General features: G+C 42.2%; 1 protein-coding gene across 1 annotated transcript in view; it reads left to right on the top strand.

The window, feature by feature from the left end:
• LOC105921261 (collectin-12) overlaps window positions 1-16,007 on the top strand; it is a 45,796-nt gene extending 29,789 nt beyond the window's left edge. The window contains exons 8-10 of the mRNA XM_036144822.1: window positions 13,934-14,058; window positions 14,141-14,256; window positions 15,997-16,007. Of these exons, the coding sequence (XP_036000715.1) occupies window positions 13,934-14,058; window positions 14,141-14,256; window positions 15,997-16,007 (252 nt within the window). The remainder of the gene's footprint in view (window positions 1-13,933; window positions 14,059-14,140; window positions 14,257-15,996) is intronic.
• Window positions 16,008-16,269: the final 262 nt, after the last annotated feature.

Below are 16,269 nucleotides of genomic sequence, written 5' to 3'. Positions count from 1 at the left end.
GGCCGGGATGAAAATCAGTGCCTCCAAATCCGAGACCATGGTCTTGAACCGGAAAAGGGTAGAGTGCCTTCTCCGGGTTGGGGAGGATGTGCTGCCCCTAGTGGAGGAGTTCAAGTATCTTGGGGTCTTGTTCACCAATGAGGGGAAGATGGAGCGGGAGATCGACAGGCGGATTGGTGTGGTGTCTGCTGTGAAGCGGGCGCTGTACCGATCCGTTGTGGTGAAGAGAGAGCTGAGCCAAAAGGCGAAGCTCTCGATTTACCGGTCGATCTACGTTCCTACCCTCATCTATGGTCACGAGCTTTGGGTCGTGACCGAAAGAACGAGATCCCGGATACAAGTGGCTGAAATGAGTTTTCTCCGTAGTGTGTCTGGGCTCTCCCTTAGAGATAGGGTGAGGAGCTCAGTCATCCGGGGAGGACTCAGAGTAGAGCCGCTGCTCCTCCACATCGAGAGGAGCCAGTTGAGGTGGCTCGGGCATCTGGTCAGGATGCCTCCTGGACGCCTCCCTGGTGAGGTGTTCTAGGCACGTCCCACCAGGAGGAGACCCAGGGGAAGACCCAGGACACGCTGGAGGGACTATGTCTCTCTGCTGGGAACGCCTTGGGATTCCTCCGGAGGAGCTGGCCCAAGTGGCCGGGGAGAGGAAGGTCTGGGCCTCCCTACTGAAGCTGCTGCCCCCGCGACCCGACCCCGGATAAGAGGAAGACGATGGATGGATGGATCTGCCAAATGCACGCAACATAGTCCATTTTAAAATGTATGTAGATGATGCAGTGATATTTGCACAAGCCAACACAGAGATGAGCAGAAGTGAGTCAAATTCACATGTGGCTAAGAAAATCTATTCTCATTTAGAAAACTAAAAAAAATAGCTTGCATTTTGTTCTATAAGTAACCAACCATAAGTTAACACTGACATATAATTTTAAATGAGGAACTAAAATGTATATTAATTAAAAATCTTGTATCTTTACAAAACAAAAGTTGGGCTGAGATGTGAAGTGAACAGAGTGTTTTTGGTTTGGTCACAACTGGTTTAAGCAGGATCAGTACAAGATGGATTCTCATGTGTTTATGAACGCAGAAATACCACGAGAATTCACCTTGCAGGCAAGGTTACTTAAGCTTCACTTCGCTTTTTAATTACATCCAAACGGACATTCTGTATTCATTAAACTAAATGAGATCCGTGGACTTAGTGAAGCTTTCTCTCATTTTACAGACACTGAAAACTGTTAAGTTTTGTCTGTAGAGTGTTTGGGCCCAAAAGTTGTTCAGTTGTTTGTGATTTGTAAATACATTATATTTTGGTTTATCCACGGCATTCATGGAGGTCCTTAATACTGATGTTGTCACTCTTCAGTTTAACTTTCCCTGCACTTCGTCTGAGAGAACATTCTTGTTTTCTGGAGGTTATTATTACAGAATCTACAAAGACGAGCTTTAATCACATAAATGAAAACAGAAGCATGTGGGAGGAGGCTGCAGAAAAAAAAACATCTTTCAGGATCAACAGGAAGCTTCAGTAGATATGAAGCATGAAGAGGTTTTGATAAATATGATTTGTTTTCTGCCTGCAGAGGAGAGAGGACACATTTATGGTGAGTTTTAACAGTTTTCTTGCCAACAAGTGTTTAAAATCAACCTGAGGGGTTTATTTTACTAAACTTTGGTTTAATCTGAAAATAACAGGAAACATTTAAACTCTGAATAAACAGTTTTTATTTGAATCAACTATTAAAGCTACAAGCTAATATTTGTTAGTTAACAGTTGATTTGAAAATAATATATCTCCATTAAAACATATTTTAATGCATTTATAAAATATACCTTTAAACAGCCTCATTATTTCACAGCATGCGAGTTCTGGGTAATTATTTTAGGAGTTATGAAATATACCTGACTCTATTAGCCTGTCAGGCCTTGGTTAGATGTTGCATGTGGACCAAGGTGTAGAAATTAACTTGGAAGTCACATGATGAGATGAAATGGTGGCTTATTAACAAACAATAACTTATCGACGGCAGGAGGAGCGGGGACCAGGAACATGGCTTGCATAGTGGAGGTAATGGCTGAGCTGACAATATGTATAGGAGGAGTAGGTGGAGCCAATTACACAGCTGAGATGAGTTAGTCAAATTAATGAAGGAGAAAGAGAGGAATGAGATGGCTGTGGAGCCAGAACTGAATTTTAACAGGGAAGTGTGAAAATGCTCAAATAAGAGGTGAGAAACTGAACTAAACTAAGGAGAGCAGGCGAAAAATAAGATGTGACAGAAATACGGTCATGAAACGTACTGTTGAACCCGAATTCAGCCACACACAGAGTTTCGTTTTCAGCAGTTTGTTGAAAAGGGATGAACAGTGGATGAGAAGAACCAGAGAGCTGAACCTTTCTGGAGCAGGTGGATGATGGCGGTGGGAGCGGAAGGAGCTGGAGGACCGTGGTGCTGCACAGCGGAGCCAGGCGAGCGCAGGGAGCCAGATTGCCTTCTGGGCTGAAGGGAGAGCGCAGAAGTTCCCGGAAAGGTCAGCAGCACAGCAGAGAGAGTTCTTGGACAGGGTTCCTACAGGTCCTTGAAATCCTTGAAAGTTTGTGAATCTGAAAAAATTAATTCAAGGCCCTTGAAAATTCTTGAAAACAGCCAAAAAAAAAAACACCTTGTCCTTGAAAGTCCTTGAATTATTTTGTGGGGTTGAAAGTTCACACGGATGACGACTCGTGTCATTATTTTACTACCACACGATGTTTTAAAATTATGTTGATTCCGCAGACTTTTAATTTGCAAAAGTACGCTCGCTCTTCTTCGTTAGTTGGTAGGCTACGGTTTAGGCCTACGTGCGTCCAATAGGTTACATTCACGCAGTGTTGCCAACTCAGCTACTTTGTCGCTATATTTAGCGACTTTTCAGGGTCAAAGTCAAAAACTAGCTTAATCAAAGATGAAAGTAAGTGAAACAAATTGATATAATAAATGTAGGCTATGAATATGATCAATATCAATGTAGGCTATAAATTAAGTCCACTTTCTTGCATTGGTTCTGACCCAACAACTTCTATGCTGTTTAGTCTTTTATTGAATTTGCATTGTATTAAAATATGATAACCTATTCAGCGGTCACAGTAGGTAAATGCCGCCACGCGTGGTCCTTGAATTTGAGGAAATTGGTCCTGGAAAGTCCTTGAAAGGTCCCTGAATTTGATGCTCACCAAGGTGTGGGAACCCTGCTTGGAGATCAGCAAATGGGCACGAAAAAGGTGAGTGCAGCAGGCTTGAGGCGAGGGAAATGGGCGTGGAAAGCAGCAAAGGACGTGAGGCAAAGGCTGGAGCAACAGGTGAGTGAGGGGTTGGTGATAGAGAGGTAGAGAGACGTTCCAGCGATGAAGGGTCCTTAAGGCAGAGTGGCAGGTGGAATCGGTTTCCTTTTATTATTACTGGCAGGTGCAGTGATCACCTGTGGAGTGGAAACTGGGGTGTATGAAAGATGGAAGGCTGTCCAGGGTGAGACAGGCCAGACTGAACCCTGACATGTACTGAAATGATAAAGAATAGAAACCAACTGAACAGGAATTGAACCTAACAGAAACCAGAATACATGTAATACATAAAAAGATAGAAACAAGGACATAAGGCTGAACAATACTAACGGACACACACATAAACAAAGTGCAGGATCCGCTGGGAGCTACAAAAAGTAATCATTGCAGGGCTCCTGACAGAGCCACACCAATAAGAGGATAATAAAACCACTTCTGCTGTTTTAGCATATAACTTTCTGAATGAAATTCCTGAAAATTTCAAATTCCCCTCGTTTGCCTCTTTACTGAAAACTTGCTGGAGTTTTCAGCTATTAAGAAAAAAAGCTGGACAAAGAATTACTTAACAAATGGATTAATAAATCCTCCGACCTCCTGAAACTATCTGTAAATAGATATGAAATAAATATGAAATAGTAAAATGTATAATAAATGTAAATATCTGTGATTTTGTTTCTCAGAGATTTAGACTGAAGGGTTTTCATGATGAGCCGTCTACAGAGCTGTGAAGAAGGTGAGGGAATCAGATCAGATGTTGGTAGTTTGCTGTGATTCTGTCTCCAGGTTCTGATCTGGTTCTCCTCTAAATGCTCCTCAGGTGAAGTTGCTGGTTCTCACCATGAGAATCCCATCCAGAACCTCCAAGCTGCCATCAGAGAAAGTGGTCCAGTTGGTTCTGGGCTCTCTGCTGGCTGTTTCTCTGGTCATCATCTGCAGACTCTGTGAGTTCAACCGGCTGAGGCTTTTTTTCTTAGATTTTAATTTCTTTAAAGTAGAACAACAACTGATTGCTTGCATGAATTAATTGCTCTGAATGAATTTGATCTCTGTTCTCTGTCTTTATGACATAAACATTTCTCATGTTAGAGACCAACGAACATCTCAACTCTCTGAAAGACAAGAATGAAGCTCTGAGGAGAAATATCTCAGGTGAGACTTTCAGGGTTTGAAGCTTTCCAAAAGGTTCAGACTGAGGTGCTGATTTTCAAAAGGTTTGTACGTATTAAAACAGGTGAAAAGGGATTAGTGTGTACAAAGCTGATCTTCAAACCAGGAGAAAAGCAATGTGCGTCTATAAAATGAGCAGAACAGTGAGTGCAAACTTTTTTTGTGTAAGTGCCTTCATGAATATACAGATCTGTGGGAGGGGGAGATGCAAACGTAAATATTTACTGCTAAAGCGATTTTCCAAAGCTGAAACTGATAGTAGCCAGTTTCCAGGTCTTTAGTACCTTTAAAGGTCAGGTGCAAAGCCGCACTCGAACAACGCCCGCGGTCTTTGTGGCCAGGAAAGAGACAGATAGCATACATGAGCTGTGAAGAAGTTAGCAAGAAGAATGTGGTGATAAACCGACAGGAAGGAGCAAAAGAAGCCGCAGTCAGAGCTGAGTGGTCACTATCAGGCAGACTGAAAACAAAAAGCTTTTAAAACAATATTTAACATCTATGCTGAAGGAAATAACTTTCAACAACTTTTAGACACCTTAATGGTTAAGTTATTAGAATAAACTGAAGTTCAAAAACAATGAAGGGACAAATTCATTGAGAAAAGAAAAGAATAGGGAAGGCAAATAGAGGAAGACTAATACTGATAAATTCCTGAGCTTCTGGTTTTTTTATTGCTTAGTTAGGTTCCCAAAGTTTGCACCATGAAGAACTTCACAGCTATTTTCACTTTGTACAAATGTCACAATAATATAACTATTAATTACTGCAGTTAAAAAGAACTCCAGTGATCACGGGGCCTGTGTTGTCTCTTGGTAGGATATCTCACTGTTTTAGGCTCAGTATGAGGGTTAAACCAGGGGGATCCTAAAGATCTCAATGATAAAACAAAGCGGGGCACTAAAGGAGTGCAGGGTAGAAGTGTGTCTCTCTAGCTGTGCTTCAGTTTCAGGGTCACGGCCAAGCTCAGCGCATAACAGCCACAGGAACTCACCCAGAACAGAACCAGGTTTATTTTGTATTAAACTATTTCAGGGTTTCTTTGGTTTGTAATATTTTGTCTGGAGCAGCTGTGAAGTGATGCTGGAGGTAAAGCCAGCTGTTTAGAGATGAATCTCGCTGTAAGTCTGATCGTACGGCTTCCTCCTGGTCTCAGAGGGTCTGAGGAGGAGCTGACAGTCAACTTTTCCAGGTTTTACGATTGATATGTAATCTTTTAGATTTAACTCTTTTTTTTATTATTACTTTTGTCTGTGGCACTTTGAGACTCTTAAAGACCACAATAAATAATATGCATCATTTTTAGAATGTTATTCCATCCATCCATTTTCTCTATCTGCTTATCCATGCGGGGAGCTGGTGCCTATCTCCAGCGGTCAATGGGGGGAGAGGCCGCAGGGTAAGCCGATTTATGTTGTTATTTTAAAAATCAGTTATTGAAAATAATATCGTTATTACCATAGCGTTGTTGCCTTGCAGCTAGAAGGTCCTGGGTTCAAGTCCAACCCTGGGTCTGGGTCTTTCTGCATGGAGTTAGCATGTTCTTCCTGTGCATGCGTGGGTTCTCTCCGGGTACTCCGGCTTCCTCCCACAGTCCAAAAAACATGACTGTTAGGTTAATTGGCTTCTCTAAATTCTCCCTAGGTGTGCGCGTGTGCGTGAATGGTTGTTTGTCCTGTTTGTCCCTCTGTGTTGCCCTGCGACAGACTGGCGACCTGTCCAGGGTGTACCCCGCCTCTCGCCCAGTGAACGCTGGAGATAGGCACCAGCAACCCCCGCGACTCCATGAGGGATTTTAAGCAGATCAGACATTGGATGGATGGATGGATGGATGGATGGATGGATGGATGGAGGGATGGATGTTTCAGTCAACAATCTATGTCGCATTTGATATGGCCACCATCACTGATACATGAACCGGTAAAATAATCATAAATGGGGATATATCTGTTCTGTCAGCTCTAATGTTTTCTTATCAAAGTCAGACATAAAACAAAAGTTTCTTCTTCCGTTTTGCAGAAGTTCTGCTGACAAAAAAACTTCTTTATTTTTTTAATAATAGCCTCATTAATATTGCCACTAAGAAAAATGCAAATAGCAGAAGTTCAAAATGTTTTGTATGTCCAGAGTGTCTGCAGAGATTATGTGGCAGATTTTTACTTCCTCTTTCTTTGACAGCAGGTTCCTAATCTGCCAGCAGTAGATGCAATATACTTATTTAAACGGGGCGCACCAAATATGTTTTGTACTTCTTATCCATTGTGGAGGCAATCTTTGAAGGTCAACACGCCCACTTTTAGCTCTCATGCTTTCTGTCGACGTAATTAAGCATTCCTTATTTGGAATCTGTGAAGATCAGGCCTTGAATGTCTTAACATTTTCAACCAGTCAATTCATAAAAAAACTAGACAACTGGAAGGAATAAAAAGCAGCCTTTAAAAAGCTGCATACTTTAGACATAGGACGCTTTTGTCAGTGAACTTTTATGATCCATCTGTGTTTTACGATACAACTGACTTTCTTTCCCAGAAATGGGAAATTATTGGGCAGCAGCAGCAAAACATACAGAAAACAGCCAGTGAGAAGCTCAACATAAAACATAAAATCTAATAATGTTAATAAATACTGACATCATATACCTACATTTAGTAATTGTGCAGCCCGCGTCCTCACTAAGACTAAGAACGTAGAGAACATGGACCCGGTTCTGAAGTCCTCACTAAGACTAAGAACGTAGAGAACATGGACCCGGTTCTGAAGTCCTCACTGAGACTAAGAACGTAGAGAACATGGACCCGGTTCTGAAGTCCTTCCATGGCTCCCTGTATCTCAGAGAATAGACTTTAAAATCCTTCTGTTAGTCTATAAATCCCTGAATTAGCACCTAAATACATCACAGACTTGTTATCAGGGCATCAACCCTCCAGACCACTCAGGTCTTCTGGCTCCAGCCTGCTCTGCAGAACCAGAACCAGAACCAGAACCAGAACCAGACATGGAGAAGCAGCATTTAGTTCCTATGCTCCACTGATCTGGAACAAACTCCCAGAAAACTGTAAAAGTGCTGAAAGCCTGAGTTCCTTTTAAATCAAGATTTAAAACACATCTGTTTAGGATTTCCTTCGACTGTTCTAGTTAAACAGTTTTACTGAAACATCATTAGTTCCACTTTGGTGTCCAACTGTTTTTAATATTTGCTTTTAGTTTCTTTTCTCCCATGTTTTTTACTTTCTATGTTTTATTCCAACTTGCTTTTATTCTTTTATTATTTTCTTATTTTAATCATGTAAAGCACTGTGTTGTCTTTGTACTGAAATGTGCTATATAAATAAATTTGCCTTGTCTTGCTTTGCCCTAGCACAAATTAAACATCAAAATCAATTTCATGACTAATACATAACAGATTTCAACTTACAAAATGGATCCAGGAGTTTCCCCTGAGATTTCTATGAAATCATGAAATCATTATTTGAAAACTGTTGTTTTTACTTACTCCAGTTGTCTTTAGCCAATATTATAATGTATTTCATAATCTGAAACTTTTAGGTGCTACAATAAATCAAAATCAGATGATCAGCTCTACAACGTCCAGCATTATAACTTCTGCTTTGGGTTTATTCTGGGAAGACATACCTCCACGGTGTGTCTTTTCTGATTTCAGGAAGCTTAAAAGATCTGACAGGAAGTTCTAAACTTTAGTTCTGCTTCAGACGGGCAACAGGACCATGACTGAAACTGATATAACGTACGCTGATGTGAAGTTCAACAAATCGAGATCCAGAGGTGAGCATCGCTCCGTCTTAACTACCCATTTATCTAATATGTCATGTTTAAAGATACGTTTCATCTGTAATTTGAACAAAACTCCATCAGATCCTGATGTTTCTGTGCAGAAAATGTTGCATCTGAAGAAAGCACTTACTCTGAGGTCAAGATCTCAAACAAACATCCACCAGGTTGGTAAAAAATACTCCAATAAATCAACAGACAGAGGAAATAAAAGCCTGAAGTCACTGTAACTGCAGACTATTTTATTTTATGGTTTTATTTAAGAGACGTGTTCATCACAGCTTGCCCTGCTTGGAAAGAAAAACAGAACTTTAAACCTTCAGCAGTTCAATCAAATGATTACTGACTTATTCTAAGATTAAGAGTTTAATCATAATTGAATTTCCTCTTGTTTAATATTCTATGGATAATTAACCTATAAACCACAAGCAGTGTCATACAGAGTAAAGATCAGATCTGTTGCTGGAATGAGGAAGTTTCTTATGTTTATCACCAAACAATCTCACTGACCTGAAGAAAGATGGAACTCTGCAGGCAGACTTGCAAATGTCTTCATACACCTGGATCACATCGTCATGTTAGGACCACAAATCTGACTTTATTTCATTGGAACCACCTTTTGCTGCAGGTCCAGCAGAACAACAAACATTTATATTTATTGATCTAAAATTTAATTTGACACAAGTGATCACAATTTATTAATGAGGATTTTAGAGCATTATGGTGGACATTGGTGGTTCTGGAGTGGATGAAGGGCTATTTAAGTAGCAGTCAACAATGTGTGAAAATGGGTGATTATCAGTTATTATGCTTGTGGTGTTCCCCAGGGGTCGGTATTGGTAGAGGTACCAAAACAGTTTATTCTCCACATAAATGGTATTTGTAAGGTTTCAAAAGTAGTACAGTTTGTCTTAATTTGGCATTAAGTTGCCCTGGGGTAACAAAGAAAAAAAATATTGGTGTTATTTTTGACTATTTAATTTGTCATTTAAATCTCGTATTAAACAGGTTTCCAGAGTTTCGTTCTTTCCCCTCCAGAATTTTGCCAATATTAGAAACATTCTGTCCAGAGGTGATGCTGAAAAACTGGTCCATGCATTTGTTACTTCAAGGCTGGACTATTGTAATTCTTTACTATCAGGAAGTCCACAAAATGCAGTTCAAAGCCTTCAGCTAATCCAAAATGCTGCAGCAAGAGTTCTGATGAAAATCAACAAGAGGGATCATATTTCTCCTGTTTTAGCTTCCCTTCATTGGCTTCCTGTTAAATCAAGAATATAATTTAAAATTCTCCTTCTAACGTATAAAGCCCTTAATAATCAAGCTCCATCATATATCAGAGCTCTGATTACCCCGTATGTTCCTAACAGAGCACTTTGCTCTCAGGCTGCAGGTCTGCTGGTGGTTCCTAGAGTCTCTAAAAGTAGAATGGGAGGCAGATCCTTTAGCTATCAGGCTCCTCTCCTGTGACGTCCCTCTCCCCAGCCACTTGGGCCAGCTCCTCAGGAGGAATCCCAAGGCGTTCCCAGGCCAGCAGAGAGACATAGTCCCTCCAGCGTGTCCTGGGTCTTACCCTGGGCCTCTTGCCGGTGGGACGTGCCCGGAACACCTCACCAGGGAGGCGTCAAGGAGGCATCCTGACCAGATGTCCAAGCCACCTCAACTGGCTCCTTTCGATGAGGAGAAGCAGCGGCTCTACTCTGAGTCCCTCTGGATGACCGAGCTTTTCACCCTACCTCTAAGGGAGAGCCCAGAAACCCTGCAGAGATAACTCATTTCGGCCACTTTCTCGTTCTTTCGGTCTTCACCCAAATCACATGACACATAGATGAGGGTAAGAACGTAGATCAACCGGTAAATTGAAACCTTCACCTTTTGACTCAGCTCTCTCTTCACTCCAACAGACCGGTACAGCGCCCACTTCACTGCAGATGCAGCACCAATCGGCCTTTCAATCTCCCATTCTGTCATTCCCTCATTTGTGAACAAGACCCAGAGATATTTAAATTCCTCCCATTGGGGCAGGACATCCTCCCCAACCCAGAGGAGGCACTCTACCCTTTTCCGGCTCAAGACCATGGTCTCAGATTTGGAGGCACTGATCCACATCCCGGCCTGGTGAAGCCAAATGGACCATGTCATTGGCAAAGAGCAGAGACGCGATCCTGAGGCCACCAAAACGGATCCCCTCAACACCTTAGGTTTGCCTAGAAATTCTGTCCATAAATGCTATGAACAGAAAAAGCGCAACCTTGGCGGAGTCCAACTCTCACCGCAAATGAGTCAGACTTACTGCCAATAACCAAGATCTGACACTGGTCATACAGGGACCTAACACGTGTTAAAGGGTCCGGTACTCAATACTCCTGGATCACCCCCTACAGGATTCCCACGCAGGACATGGTTGAATGCCTTCTCCAAGTCCACAAAGCACATGTAGACTGGTTGGTCAAACTCCCATGTACCCTCCAGGACCCTGCTGAGGGTGTAAAGCTGGGCCAGTGTTCCATGACCTGGACAAAAATCACACTGCTCTTCCTGAATCCAACGGACTTTCCTCTCCACATCCCTGAATAGACCTTACCCGGGAAACTTAAGAGTGTGATCCCTCTGTAGTTGGAACACACCCTCCGGTCCCCCCTTTTGGATAGGGGGACCACCACCAAGTCTTCCAATCTGAGGAAACTGCCCCCAATGGGCCTTGCCACCAAGGAGCTTTTTAAGTTATCCAACTCCCTGGTTGAGGTTGTATCCTATCCCAGTGATAGGAGAACCCGACCCAAAGTCCCCATGCTCTGCTTCCTCAATGAAAGACATGCTGGTGGTATTGAGGAGGACTTCAAAGTATTCTGCCCACCGACCCACGACATCCTGAGTCGAGGTCAGGTACACACCCTCCCCACTACAAACAGTGTTGATGCTGGACTGTTCCCCCCTCCTAAGATGCTGGATGGTGGATCAGAATGCCTCAAAGGCATACTGAAGTCTTTCTCCATGACCTTTATGAACTCCTCCAACGCCTGAGTTTTTGCCCCGGTGACCATCCAAGCCGCATGTCTCTTGGACTGCCGGAACACATCAGCTGCTTCTGGAGCTCCAACCAGCCGCCCTGATGATGGAGGCACTGAACATGGCCCACTTGGACTCAATGTCCCCCACCTTCCTCTGAGCATGTTCGAAAGAGGGGTATTCCCAGAGGTGGAAGTTAAAGCTCCATCTCACAGGAGACTCTACCAGACGTTCCCAGGAGCCTCTTTTTCCAGTACCCCCTCCAAGGAGTGGAGGGGGTACTGGACTGGTGGGTAATCTGAACTGCCGTTCGGCGCATAAGCACAAACAACAGTCAGAACCCATCCCCCTACACGTATGTAGAGGGAGGCTCCACCGGTGAAAGCCCAGCCACAAGGTGCTCACCAGCGTGCTCCACCTCCAGGCCTGGTTCCAGAGTGGAGCCCCGGTGACCCGAGTCCGGGCGAGGGAACATTGTTTCCAAATATGTTGTTCTTCATAAGGGGTCTGAGGGCTGCACTTAGTCTGGTCCCTCACCAAGGACCTGTCTGCCTTGGGTGACCCTATTAGGGGCATGAAGCCCCTGACAGCATAGCTCCTGGGGTCATTGGAACACTCAAACCCCTGACTACGATAAGGTGGCAGCCTGTAACAGAGCCGGTGGGGGGGCAGAGAGTTTGGCCGCCCTGGGCCCACAGTTATGATCCATCCATTCCCTAAGCTATCAGCAGTAATGACAGCCACCAGGAAAACAACCAGGAATCCTCAGATTCTTTAAGATGACATCAACATGTCTGTTTTCTGTCAATAAAAACATCTGAAGCGTCCTTCAATAAAAATATAGAAATTCATATTTAATGAACGTAATAAATAATAAAAAGTGTTTTCATGGTTAAATTCCAGATGTTACAACATTAAATGCCAACATGTCTTTCCAGTCTCTGCAAACTGTGCAGAAAATATCCAACCACCTGGGTCCAGCAAGAGGTCAAAGGTCGCCTCAGAGCGACTGGTTCTGCTGGTTCTTATTGGACTGTTGGTAGCTTCTCTCGCCGCTCTTGGAGTCACCTGTAAGTTTGATTATTTTTCATCTGTTGGCTTTTCAACCATTGAATGTTTTATCTGTTTGATTTCTGGTAAATAATATCTGACTGGGTTTCTGAACCCGATTAGCTCTGGTACCACTGAAGTCCTGATTCTCTCCAACTTCTCTCGACCTTTTGGTATTTCTCTGGCTCCTGTTGTTCCCTTTTGATGCTGCTACTTTGAATCACTCCTTCTGTCTCTACAACCTTCTTTCTTAGTTTGTCAACCTTGAAGTGTGATTGGTCTGACTTCATTCAGCCTGGATCTGAGGCTCCATTTGGATTCCAGCCTGGTTAATCTCCATCAACCCTGGAAATGTTATCTCCTCTAACTGAGGGACTTCTGGCTCATACTCTCCACAGTCTACTGTTGTGTCTTCTTAGTTATAGCTCCCTTTGTCCCTCTGTACTGTCCTTCCATCCAGCCTTCTCCAAACACTGACAGAATTTCCAAACAGTCACTTCCACCATCTGCAGATCTGTAGATGTTTCAGGAGCTTCTCTTTCCATGATGGTTTGTCCTGTTTCTCCTTCTGTTATCTCTTTGTGGGTGAATGACTTTCTAATTCTGTGGCCGGTGGACTCTCTGGAAAAGGAACCTGTAAGGTTCACATTATCAGCCTTTTTTACTGGCTTACAGCTGTTTTTTCTTCCATCAGTGTTCAAAAACATTCAGAGTAATCAAGCTGTCCAGACCCTGAAAGAGGGGAAAGAAGCTCTGAGGAAAAATATCTCAGGTGAGACGGTCAGGGTTCAAAGGAACAGTATGAATGTCTCTTTCAGGAGCTTCAGATTAGAAACATTTGAGATTCCTTATGGAAAGATTATTAATAATTGACTGATTCAATGAATTTCTAGCAAATGATGTTGAGCTAATAATTTTTTATTGTTCCTTAATATTTCAGTTTCATTCTTTTCAGCTGTTCTGCAAAAACATACAGAATTCACAACTTTTATATCTCCTTTTTATATCTCTATTTTGATAAAAATAGAACTGATGACTAAAATAGCTACAACTACATGTCCACCACCTCCAACATGTCCGAAACCTTCAACATGTCCGAAACCTTCAACATGTCAAAAACCTCCTTCATGTGCACCACCTTCTGAAATTAAAAGTAAGTCGAGGGTAAGATCTTTGTCCCATTTCTGTCCTCTAATGACGTTGACGGACTGATTAAAAAAGGAAGTCAGATCGTAACTGCAGGACAGAAGATGCCTCCTTCTGCCTCCAAATTCCACAAACATCTACAGAGATTTCTTCCACCTGATTCAGTTTTTGTTCTGATCTGTTTAAAGATGAGACGTGTCTGAAGTGTGGAGCAGGCTGGGAGCTACATGGAGGAACCTGTTATAAGTTCAGCACCAATAAGTCCTCCTGGACTGAGAGCAGAGATTCCTGCAAAGATCTGGGAGGAGACCTGGTGAAGATAGACGGCAGAGAGGAGCAGGTATGAAACTCTGCTGCAGGTTCATGTTCTCACAGATTTCATCACATCATCATGTTTCTTCATCTCAGCACAGAAATATCTCTGAGTTATTCTCATCATCTTCTCCTGTTCAGATGTTCCTGGAGGAGAAACTGAGAGGCTTGATGGAGGAAGCAGAGGACAAGTTCTGGATCGGACTGACGGACTCAGAGCTAGAAGGAAGATGGTTGTGGGTGGACGGATCACCTCTGGATGAAAGGTTTGATTGCAGTGAAAACTTTTTGGTTAAGTTCCAGAATCTCAGTTTTTATTTCTCCTGTTTTCTGTTCTTCATCTCTTAGTTTGAAGTTTTGGTGGAACAAGGAGCCTGATGACTGGAAAGGTCCTAACGGCCAGAATCTAGCTGGAGAAGACTGTGGGAGGATGGGAGAGAATGGAGGAGCCAGTGATCTGAAGTGTTGGTTTGATAGATCCTGTGATGATCCTCACAAGAGTATCTGTGAGAAATCAGCAGTATCTGGTCAAACTTCATGTGTCTGTGTATGAAGTTCAGTTCAGTCCTTTAAACGATCTGAGAACCGGATCAGGAAGCTGCAGAGATTCTGGTTCTATCAACATAATGTTACAAACATAGAAAGCTCCCTTCCAGACATGTTAAAAGATAAAATCTCCACTTTCAGTTTAATTTCTAAAGTTAGTACTTCCTGATTTTAGGTTTACTCTGGAGCATCAGGAGAGATTTTATTTCTGCTTCAGGCTTCCAGTAGAACAGCTCATGTCTTTCTCTCTAGTTCCAGATCGAAGGACAAACTGCGGTTCTAACGGGTTTGGATCCTGGATGTGGACCCAGCCACATTCTGGGATCTATTCAGAACATGTCTGAGGGTCTCCAGGTTCTGGTTATACATCATATGCATCACCTTCTCCACTGGTTTAGCTTCCCAGGTGTGAGATCCTCCTTAACAGCAGTTTAAAGTGAATCAGTTCATTTTCACAGTTCACCTGCTGAACATTTTGAACTAAAGTCTAAGTCCCAACATCAAGTGGTTCCTGTTCAGTCATTAATTTATGTCTAAGAAAAAGTCACATGTATAAAACTATGTAGGTACTGAAGTCATATGGATCATGGTAACTGCTGCTCGACACATATGGACCTCTGCAGTTTTTGCAACACAGCCTTTAAAAGCTCCTGTTTTCATTTCCATGTAGAAAAAGAATGATGGAAGCTCAAGCTTTCATCTTCTCAGCTTGAATCACAGCAGCTGTTGGTGAAACTGTCAGGATTATGAATATAGTTTTATTAACTTTATGAAATTCTGAAACTATAAAACATTGAAAAAATGTAATATGTTTTTGTCTGATTTAATATGTAGATCCATTGGATGGAAGGTGGAATGACTTCAAGCTGTTTGTGTTTTAATGTTCATAATGACAAAATAAAAATCATCTGATCAAAAAAGAACGACTCCAGATACCCTGGATGGATGGATGCAAGTTATCAGTTAATGAGTTAATCTAAAGTTGATCGATCTTATCGTTCAACTAAGGATTAATTGATATGCTGTGATTTTCTTAAAACACAGAGTTTTCTCTTGTATCAAGAGGATCTTTCCATATCATCAAGGGCTAATTTTTTAATATGCTTAGTTTTAAATAAGGCACATCATGATATTTTGACAGTTTATTGTGCCACTTGTATTAAATACTGACTGAATAAACAAAAATTGTGGTCTTCTCACATAATATTTAACTTGGACATGTTTATAAAATATATTAAAAAAGGAACCTATTAGGTTATTGAATAGAAACCAATAAATCGAAACAGCAGAAAATATATGAAACAAATTATCCTCACGAAAGCCTTCAACATCAACTGGGCTTTTGGCATCATGTCGCTTTCCACCATGTTACCGTATTTTACATAATGCCCTCCGCTTTTCTGTCATCACATCGTCGCCTTCTGAGCAGATCAGTGTGTTTTGGTTGAGAAGTTGACACTGCTCTGCCATGCAGCCCGGCTGAATGGCAGCTATTTAGCAGCCATTTTAAGAGTCATGGGTCTTTTTAATGTCTTCGCGTGTTACTGTGGTAAAATTTCTCTTTGGGCTTTCCGGTTCACATTACATATAATGAACGCAAACTGACAAACAAACAGGCAATGAACAATGGTTACAGGTTTTTTTTCTTTTTTTGAAAGTGTGCAAGTAGGCAATAACATTATGGTGATTGTAACATATCAAGACGTTAGTAACAGTGAGGTGATTTTAAAGTGTTAGACTGTAGTCTCCATCAGTGGGCGATTGCCCTCACAGCTCTTGGCAAGAAGCTGTTTTGAAGTTTATTAGTTCTGGCTTTGAGGCTTCTGGATCGTTTACCTGATGGAGGAGGGGCAAACAGCGCATTGCCTGGATGGATGGGATCAGTGGAGATGAGTCTGGCATTTCTTTGGACTCATTCTGAGTCTAGATCC

Source organism: Fundulus heteroclitus, chromosome 13 (assembly GCF_011125445.2).
Source record: "Fundulus heteroclitus isolate FHET01 chromosome 13, MU-UCD_Fhet_4.1, whole genome shotgun sequence".
NCBI lineage: Eukaryota > Metazoa > Chordata > Actinopteri > Cyprinodontiformes > Fundulidae > Fundulus > Fundulus heteroclitus.
The sequence above is the reverse complement of the archived record's forward strand: the minus strand, read 5'-3'. Positions and strand labels throughout refer to the sequence as shown.